General features: G+C 43.4%; 1 protein-coding gene across 3 annotated transcripts; it reads right to left on the bottom strand.

Annotated features, from left to right (window-relative positions):
• Nucleotides 1-2400: 2400 nt before the first annotated feature.
• LOC147356398 (PRAME family member 8-like) lies at nucleotides 2401-6336 on the bottom strand. Of its 3 annotated transcripts, XM_086342466.1 has the most exons (4): nucleotides 6230-6336; nucleotides 5189-5508; nucleotides 4197-4772; nucleotides 2401-3297 (listed from the first exon to the last, which is right to left on the bottom strand). In XM_086342466.1, the coding sequence occupies exons 2-4, from the start codon at nucleotides 5473-5475 to the stop codon at nucleotides 2655-2657; spliced, it is 1506 nt and encodes a 501-aa protein (XP_086198592.1). In that variant the 5' UTR covers nucleotides 5476-5508; nucleotides 6230-6336; the 3' UTR covers nucleotides 2401-2654. The 3 variants fall into 3 exon arrangements, with proteins under 3 accessions (XP_086198592.1, XP_086198594.1, XP_086198593.1); XM_086342468.1 differs by lacking the exon at nucleotides 4197-4772; XM_086342467.1 differs by lacking the exon at nucleotides 5189-5508 and having other exon boundaries at nucleotides 6230-6335.
• Nucleotides 6337-10356: the final 4020 nt, after the last annotated feature.

The raw sequence follows: 10356 nt of genomic DNA, 5'->3' as shown, positions 1-10356 counted from the left end.
AGGGAGGATTTAAGAGGAAATGCTCTGTACCGTATCCTCTATTTTACTCTGAACACAAAACTGCTCTTCAGTAGAAAGTCTACTTTAAAATTTACAATTGTAATCCAGTTCTGAAATTTTCTTATTCTAAATATTTTTAAGAAGAAATTATTAGTTTGAATGATCTTCAAAATCAGTTTTAAAGGTATTTTTACTTTGAAATTCCAAATCAAGTTAAGTACTTTTTTAAAATATCCACATGCATTCTTTCAAAGCACTAAATTTTCTTCATAATTTTAAAAGACAACGTTTATCTTCTATATTTATATCAATCACAGCACAAATATGTATATTAAATGAGCATTTACATTGCAGCAGATGTATACAGGATGCTGAACCCGACAGACCTGCTTGCAATATTAGTTCATGGCACCTGGTCTGATCTCCCAGCAGGTGGCCTAGGAGTCCTGAAGCTCAGAATGTGTATCACTAGAGAGGAATGGACTCTTTCCTATGACCTCCTCCTGACCCTCCCTGTGCTGGCTACTAGGGCAGCTTGGGGGAATTCTTATTCATTCAAGGCCTCATGTAAATGCTGAGCCCTCCTTCATTCTTTTCTGTCATAGAAATATAGAGTAAGCTTGAGGAATGAAGAATCCTGGGGGTGTCTGCTAGAAAGGGAAAAGAAGGAAATGACTCTTTTGTTGAGCTCCGACTGTATGCCAGCTCCAGTACCAAGGCCTCAACATGTTTCATCTCCTTGATTTACAGGAACCCCATACACTGTGGGTGCATCATTACTTCCATTTTATGGAAATCAGAGCCTCTTGCCTAAGATCCCTCAGTCCAATATCCACACCATCCCCAGAGCCAACAATACAAGCCCTTGAATCCTCAGCAGGGCCTTCGTTTGGGTGCACCTTTTTTATGGTCTTTGTGTTGGTTACATTTATGTGACTTTAAGGGTGGGTGTTTCTGAGATGGTGTTTCAGGAAGAGAGTAGCATTTAAACCCATCAAGTGACTGACGAAATGTGCCCTCACCAATGTGGCTGGGCTTCATTCAATTCCTGAGGGCCTGAATGGAACAAGATACCATCTTCTCTCCCTCTTCTTGTCCATGAACATAGCAGCTTCTGGATCTTGAGACTTGAAACTCCAGGACTTACACAAGTGTTTCCCTGGTTCTCAGGCCTTTAGCTTCACACTTGGAGTTACATCACCAGCTCCCCCAGTTTTCAGCCCTAAGCACTGGCCTGAGATAGAAAACTGGATTTGCTGGTTTTCTCACTTAGAGTAGACCATGGGACTTCTCCATCTCTGTAGCCCCTTTGAACCCATTCCCACAATAATCCCTTCTAATACATACTACATATACAGATCACTCTTGACCAACATGACTTTGAACTGCTCAGATCCTCTTCCTTGTGAACATTTTTCTACAGTAAATGTAATACTACCCCACCTGCAGGTGATTAAATCTGAGGATGTGGAACTGAGGACAGAGAGAATTGACTATAAGATGTATATAAGAATTATTTTGGAGAGCAGGCTGATATGTTGATAAAACATGTTACTAGTCTTCCCAGATAGGAAGAGATAGTAGGTGTTACAGGAATGTCAATCTCTCGAATACATGACCTACTCCCACAAAAGAATACAATCTCTTAATGTGGTTTAGAAATAGTAAAACCATGTCATATGCCTGTATGATTATAGTATTGATGACTCAGTGGTAAAGAATCCTCCTCCTGATGCAGGAGATGTGGGTTCAATCCCTGGGTCAGAAAGATCCCCTAGAGAAGGATATGGCAACTCACTCCATATTCTTGCCTAGGGAATCCCAGTGGAGCCTGGTGGACTACGGTCCATGGGGTCGCAAACAGTCAGGTGTGACTTAGCGACTAAACAACAGCAAAGAAAACTGTGTATCTTTGCTGGTCACAACTACTTTAATTCAAGGACAACTACACATGCATGACAAGCGTGGATTGGTGAGGACAGGGCCTCTGGTTCATCTGCAACGTGGGTGACGTCTTCCAGAATGGAGGATCCTGACTTGTATTAAACTCCTTTCCCAGCACAGAAAGGCCAGGAACTGAGACCTACGGACCCACCAGGAGAACCATGAGGACAGCTCACATCGAGGGTCACGGCGAGTCAGCACTGAGTACCCTGTCTAGAGATCTTCACTCCAGCGATTCAGTGGCCGCTGAGCATGTTGCCCTTGTTGTGTGAAGTAACCAAGTGAACAGCCACAGAAGTAAGAAAGAAGGTAACATGTTCTCAACGGAATAGCGAACTAGTGGGGATAGTGGGGTTTCTGATCATACAAATTCTGTGTGTTTTCTGTCATGAATAACTGGAGATTCCTGAGGTGAAAACAGACAAAACACAATAATATATCAAGAAGGGCACCAGGTACAAGTACAAAGGTTTCTTTATTTGTGACCATTTATTTACAATCTCCACTCAAAAATAATGCCACATATGCATACAAAATTTCCATCCAGAAAATTAGATTCATCTTTGTGATGCTATAAACCCAAGTCTCTGAAGGTCCCAACACCTCTCAGAGTCTACATTTCTCCTTGAAATCCTGCATCTCCACTGTATCATCTTAACTTTTCCCATTCATACTGAGCTGATGTCTGAAACCATGGATCAGTTTTCCTTTTATGATGCATCTATTCCCCATGTTTTAGTTTCCAAGTGCCCAGAAGAAAGCTTTGGCAGGTGCATCCAACTAGGCAGACATGTAACATTGATACAAAAGGGCTCCTCAGGATAGAATGTCTTATTGCTCCAGCGAGGACATGGGCTGGAGCTAAGCCAGATGGCCCTTGGACGTCCTAAATCCCGCATAATCTCAGTGAGTTTATCCCGAAGTTTGGCCAGTCGGCCCAGGTGGAGGGCTCCATGAGGGCTGTAACTCTCCTGAGGGGCAGGGTAAAACTCATCACTTAAGTAGAACAGCCCAGTGGTGTGACTCAGCAGCTTCTCCATGATGGCCATAGAGAGGACATTCCCACACAGACTGAAGGTCCTGAGCTGGGAACAGCAGCTCAGGACAGGCAGGATGGACTCAAGTCGGGACTCTGTGATCCCACACTGCTCTAAGTTCAGTTCCTGGAGGGTGGCTGCAACTTGCTCCAGAAGAATGCAGAGGATCTTAGGACTAAAGTCAGTCATGGTGACCCCACTCAGATCCAGGCCTTTGAGCTGATGGATGTTCGGGCACTGGGACAGATGGGTCAGGTCTGATTCTGTAAGCCGGCAGTTAGTTATTGCTAGGTGGTCCAAGGGGGTCATCAGGCATCTGGGGAGAAAAAAAGTGATGAAGTCTGAGAAACCCAGGAGGGGCAGCTGTTTTGGGAAGGTGATCGGCCCAAAGACAAGGTCCTACTAACTGTCTCCTGAAGATCAGTACTCAGAATGATCAGTCTCCTTTTAAACCTGACAATTCATCTCTGCATCACCTGCAAACCATCTGTGGTTTGTATGTTCTCTGGTCATACTTCACTACTATTGTCTCAGAATCACGCATTTCTTAAATATTTACTAGCATATCTGGAAAAGGCAACATTTAGGGCCTGGTAATTTGAGACAAGTTCAGAAACTTGGAGAGCACAAAGTTTTTGTTTTTTTTTTTTAATTTAAATTTATTTATTTTAATTAGAGGCTAATTACAATACTGTATTGGTTTTGCCATACATCAACATGAATCCGCCTGTGAGAGCACAGTTTTTCTTTCTGTCTCTGTCTCCCTCTGTCCCTCACGTTCTTTTCCTTTTTTTTTTTTTTTGCTGGCCATATCACATGTGCGGCTTGTGCAATCTTACTTTTCCCACCAGGGATCAAACCTGGACATTCAGCCCTGAAAGAGCAGAATTCTAACCATTGGACTGGCAGGTAATTCCCCAGACCATCTCTTTAAAATTGCTCTGATTATAGGTGACTTCCCTTCTTTGATCTCCTTTCACTTACCTATTTTCCTAAGTCATGTTACATAGATTTCCCTCCTTAAGAAAGAATCTGCCCTCACTGGGTCCAAGCCACACCATACACAGCTTTCTAGTACGGTGTCTGTGTTTGTTTTTCTACCTTGATTTCGGTGGTGAAGTGATACCACGGCTCAGGATAGAGCAGCTAGGGACCCTGTGTGCTTCACATGCCAGTGATGTGTTCACTGTTACCCAGCCAATGTTCCACACTCACCTGAGCATCTGGTCCAGGCAACCTTCAAGGAAGGAGGGAGAGTCTAGATAGAGATCCTGGAGATGGTGCAGCTTGAGAAACTGAGAGGTAAATTGGACAACTTGCTCCTGCTGCTCCTGTTTCTCAAGAGCAGACACGTGACTGCGGGAGAGAAGGAGTCTCTGCACGTTGCTCATCTGACCCAGGAGAGGAGCAAACTTGGCCAGGGTGGACAGATGCCAAATCCAATTCACTTGCACCTCCTGGATACAGTCCAGCTGCACCATATTCAGGACCTTCGTGATATTTTCCACAGGCATTGCAAAGATGGTCAGCTTCTTACAGCAGAGGTGAATGGAAGCTTTTCTCTGCTCCATCCACCTGAGGAGGTAGGTAAGGAAGTTATCCAGGGTCATTTTCTTTAGGCAAAGCTCTATGTAAATCTTCAGGGGAGCCAAGGGCTGATGGGTCTTTGAGCTCTGCTCAGCCACCGGTGCCATTCCTAATCTTGAGAACCCATGGGTGCTGGCTCCAGACCACATGCTCCAGAAGCTCTGGCCAGTATTCCTCAAATCTAGCACCCGCAGTTTGCACCTCCTATAAGGACAGGAGATTAACAGGGATGCATTAAAATCCACACAGAATGCAACCACAGTCTCAGAATTTGACAAATGATTGCCCACCGGTGCTTTTATTTCACATATCTCATCACCTGCTGCCTTGCCTTCTTCTGCCTCTCTTTCCTCCAACTCCCTTTCTCCTTTCTAGTTCTCCACTTCTAGTGGGATTAAGCATCATAGGAAGGAGATGGGGCATGTTCTTTCAATCCCCCTTGCATGGTAGGCACATTTACACATCAGTAAAGTATTTTCCATAGTGAGCCAAGGCCTCTGAGCTTCTTCATTGCCATCCTCAGAACCCTCTGGCCCATCCATTGGCCATCCACTTAGCCCAGCCCAGATGTCTCTTCCAGGATGCCCAGAACCCTATCAAGCTATCTAGATCTGACTCACCTGGAACGAACCTTCTGGGCAAGCAGGACATCAAGTGCTTCCAGCACTGCTTGTAGGGGCCCCACATGAGGCAGGTCAATGAGGCCCCCCAGAGGCAGGCAGACAAAGGGCCAGGCTTGCACCATGGCCTTTAGGGTCTTGATGTGTCTCCCACAGAAGGCGTCCATGAAGAGGGGTGGGAAGAGCTCTGTGGGCAAAAACTCCAGAGCAGAACAGACCAAGGCATCTTCCCTGATCAGGTGCATTCCAGCCAGGTCCAAGAGTCTGGGTGGGGTGGGGACACTCATCCTGGCTCTGCTTCAAAAAGAATCTTGTGGAAACTGCCAACAAATAAAGCATCCATGTCAAGCCAAAGAGGAACACATCTAAGACAATCCCCCAACCCTTCAGAGAAATCTACTCAGGACTGAGGTCCCAGCTCTGGCAGGGGTGAGAGTGCCTCAATTAGACCATAAGACATTCAGGCCTCAACGGGCACCAAGTTATAACTCTTTCCCTATTCAATTCAGAACAAGCTTCTCACAAGACCAGTAAGGAGGAAAGGCAACCACTAGCCATTTCAATTCAATCCAGTGCTTTGCTTAATTCATGTCCAAGCTAGAAGTGTGAAGCCAGGAGCCTGAAAGCTCACTCCAGTCTTTATGAGTGGAATATGTCAGACCATCACTTGTAGCCCTAAGTCTATGGGAAGAGGAAGGTCATGTGTACCCACACAGCCTCCATCCTCAGTTACCCTTAACACAAATGCCATTTGTGTAAAAAATATGTATTTGAAATTTCATGAACAAAACTCCAAACAGATAGTTTAAATATCTGCTGGGTAAAGACATTTAAAAATGATACCAGCTAAAGTACTAATCAAAATGTTTTGAGATTCAGGCAAAACTACACTGAGAGGCAAAACTAAAACCTGAAATGGGTTCATCATAAAGAAATTATTTTTTGAAAACTCTCCCTGCCACCCAGAACTACAAGTCACTCTTCAAGATTAGCTAACCATGGGGAAGGAATGGTTATTCTTATATGATGGAGGTAACTTACTGGTCTGATGTCGCTGGCAGGGTGCTCAGACCTCAGACGCTGTGAAGAACTCAGCTGGTGTCTCCAGAGCAGGAAGATTCTGCCTCTCTTTTCCAGTGCTTCAGATATTTATACACCTTTCTTGTCCCATAATTCCTCTGTCCCACTGCTAATCCAATCAGAAAGGGACTGATTTAACTATAGAAGACCTGTTGGATTGATCCTGATTGGATTATCATATTTATTTAGAGTAGTTGATTGAAATATATACACAGTCAGGAAACAAAAAGAATGATGGTGTGGCTGGGTGATCCAGGACCTATTCACAGTCACTTCCCTAAAACTGACTGAATTCTACCAATATGGACAGTTATATTTTTGAGGGTCAGACAGGAAAAGGATTATTGGTCCCCACCACTGGACAAGAAAAAAAGTTGACAGAATCATTTTGTTGGGGGAACTTCGGTCAAATCAACATTAGCAATATGTCCATGATTAAAACAGTCTCATGAAAACAGTGGTGTGTTATGAAAGAAAACAAAATACACTCATCCCTATATCAGCTTTTCACTGAGGAGTTATGTAGGAAACACAGGAGGTTGTGTGCCTATTCAGGAAGCCAGGGAGGAGCTTTGGGGATGTGGTGGTTTTTCCAGCCCTAAGTCAAGCTTTCTCTGAAGGTGGACAGACTGGAATTTCAGTGAGAATACGAGTGGTTCTGGACAGTTTGGAGCTGGGCATTCCTAAAGGGATAATGTGAATGATAGCAGCAATGTAAAATAGAGGTTTATTTTTTATTTCTTTTTTTTTTTAAACAGGGAAATTTAAAAACATTGTTCTGGGTGATATTAAGATAGCAAAATAGGGTTTCCCTGTGGCTCAGTGGTGAAGAATCTGACCACCAATGCAGGAGACACAGGTTTGATCCCTGGTTGGGGAAGATACCATATGACACAGGGCAACTAAGTTTACACGCCACAACTGTTAAGCCTGTGCTCCACAAAAGAGAAGCTACCGCAATGAGAAGGCCATGCACAGCAACTAGAAAGTAGCCCCCTCTCGATATAGGTAGAGAAAGGCCCCCGCAGCAGTGATGACCCAGGGCAATAAGAATAAATAAATAAACTGAAGAAATACAGTAAAAAGAGAGTGGCTCAGAGGAGACACTGTCATCATAGACGGCATTTTTTCCCAAAAAGTTGAGATCAGAACAACTAACTGCAAGAAAAGATTAAATCTAAGATGTGAGAAGAGGAAGGCGTGTGAATACTGGAATCAGATATTTCCCAGACTCAGAGGCAGTGAAGGTGGGCACTCTGGGTTCTTTGGGAACTTGGAGCCAGAGAAGAAATAAACCTTGTTCAGCTCCAAATAACCCTGTCATCCAGGGGCAAGCGCTACCAGCTGAGGTTTGTTTACCCATTTATTTATTTATTTTTCTCACTGAGGGCACTTTTCAGACGGCAAATTCCCCACATTTTTCAGGAGTGCATGCGTTTGTGCGCCAAGTCACTTCGGCCGTGATCAACTCTTTGCAACTCCATGGACTGTGGCCCACCAGGCTCCTCTATCCATGGATTTCTCCAGACGAGAATGTTGGAGAAGAAGCCAAACAAACCATAATTTCATTAGCATTTTTCCTAGTGCATTTAGATCATTACCATTTTACTCATAACTAGCCATGTTCAGCACAGATTCTGATCAAAGTGACACCATTACGCACAGAAATAAAATACTGCTTTTCTTGTCATAAATGCCAACACCTTTTCTGCACTAAATATGGAAACACTTATTGGTGTTTAATGTTCTACCACATTCATGTATGATTCCCACTTTGGGCTGCATCATACAAGGATTTCTTTGAAGTCTATGGCCATACATAAAGGGAGCCCCTTTGTCCACCTTTAAGAATTTTCAGTGCCTCTCATTCACCTAGTTATTTGATGCCAAAATTATTCTTATACACCTGTGGCCACCAAGGTGAAGACACTCTGCAGGTAGTTCTCAGTCTTGGTCACTTTGGGGACGATGGCTTCCACCATATTTCTCTCATGTATATAAATGGCCTTTACATACTACAATTTTAAAAAAATTAAAAAAAATTAAACTTTTTCAGATTTAACTATTAAAAAAGAAGATTAAATTGGATTCTACTCAAGTGACATTTAAATCCCTGGCCATCAATCCCTTTTATTAATAACTTGCAATTAGATTGAGATTAGTAACAACAATAAGCATGAACATCTCTGTTATTGAACAGAAACCGGGTGAACAATCATGCAGGCACTTTTTATTCATTCCTTCAGATAACCTTAAGAGGAAATCTGAACTTTACTCATATTTTCCCTATGTGTAAGCTGTTGATTCAAGGTCACTGCCAAGTAGAAGAAATTGCCCATTTCTGTGAAGAGAATAAGTAGTTGACAGGATCGGAAGAACATTCCCCCCTCCTCCGCCACCAAATTGCCAGGAAACCTAAATGTTGGAAATGACAATCAGAGAGATTTTGTGTGATGTTCCTGGAAATTTGGAAATTGAGAAGTCTAAGCTGGGAATAGATGATGTTGTGAAAGTGCTGCACTCAATATGCCAGCAAATTTGGAAAACTCAGCAGTGGCCACAGGACTGGAAAAGGTCAGTTTTCATTCCAATCCCAAAGAAAGGCAATGCCGAAGAATGCTCAAACTACCGCACAATTGCACTCATCTCACACGCTAGAAAAGGAATGCTCAAAATTCTCCAAGCCAGGCTTCAGCAATACGTGAACCATGAACTTCCAGTTGTTCAAGCTGGTTTTAGGAAAGGCAGAGGAACCAGAGACCAAATTGCCAACATCTGCTGGATCATTGAAAAAGCAAGAGAATTCCAGAAAAACATCTATTTCTGCTTTACTGATTATGCCAAAGCCTTTGACTGTGTGGATCACAATAAACAGTGGAATATTCTGAAAGAGATGGGAATACCAGACCACCTGATCTGCCTCTTGAGAAATTTGTATGCAGGTCAGGAAGCAACAGTTAGAACTGGACATGGAACAACAGACTGGTTCCAAATAGGAAAAGGAATACGTCAAGGCTGTATACTGTCACCCTGCTTATTTAACTTCTATGCAGAGTACATCATGAGAAATGCTGGGCTGGAAGAAGCACAAGCTGGAATCAAGATTGCGGGGAGAAATATCAATAACCTCAGATATGCAGATGACACCACCCTTATGGCAGAGAGTGAAGAGGAACTCAAAAGCCTCTTGATAAATGTGAAAGAGAGTGAAAAAGTTGGCTTAAAACTCAACATTCAGAAAACTCAGATCATGGCATCTGGTCCCATCACTTCATGGGAAATAGGTGGGGAAATAGTGGAAACAGTGTCAGATTTTTTTGGGGGGGGGGGGGCTTCAAAATCACTGCAGATGGTGACTGAAGCCATGAAATTAAAGGACTCTTGACTTCGGAGGGAGGAGGGAGGTGGGGACTCAGCAAAAAAAATAAATAAATAAATATAAATAAATAAAAATAAAAAAATAAAAAATAAAAGACTCTTATTCCTTGGAAGGAAAGTTATGACCAACCTAGATAGCATATTGAAAAGCAGAGACATTACTTTGCCAACAAAGGTCCGTCTAGTCAAGGCTATGGTTTTTCCTGTGGTCATGTATGGATGTAAGAGTTAGACTGTAAAGAAAGCTGAGTGATGAAGACTTGATGCTTTTGAACTGTGGTGTTGGAGAAGACTCTTGAGAGTGCCTTGGACTGCAAGGAGATCCAACCAGTCCATTCTAAAGGAGATCAGCCCTGGGATTTCTTTAGAAGGAATGATGCTAAAGCTGAAACTCCAGTACTTTGGCCACCTCATGCGAAGAGTTGACTCATTGGAAAAGACTCTGATGCTGGGAGGGATTGGGGGCAGGAGGAGAAGGGGACGACAGAGGATGAGATGGCTGGATGGCATCACTGACTCGATGGAGGTGAGTCTGAGTGAACTCTGGGAGTTGGTGATGGACAGGGAGGCCTGGTGTGCTGCGACTCATGGGGTCGCAAAGAGTCGGACACAACTGAGCGACTGAACTGAACTGAAGCTGGGAATGTTTCTATGGGATCACAGCTTCTGTGAGATCAAAAAGGAGCACTGTTCTAAAGGCTTACCTTTCA

Source organism: Bos grunniens, chromosome 16 (genome assembly GCF_055505025.1).
Source record: "Bos grunniens cultivar Pamir isolate PY7600 chromosome 16, Bosgru_T2T1.0, whole genome shotgun sequence".
Lineage (NCBI taxonomy): Eukaryota > Metazoa > Chordata > Mammalia > Artiodactyla > Bovidae > Bos > Bos grunniens.
Note: the sequence above shows the minus strand (reverse complement) of the source record. Positions and strands in the feature narration are given on the sequence as shown.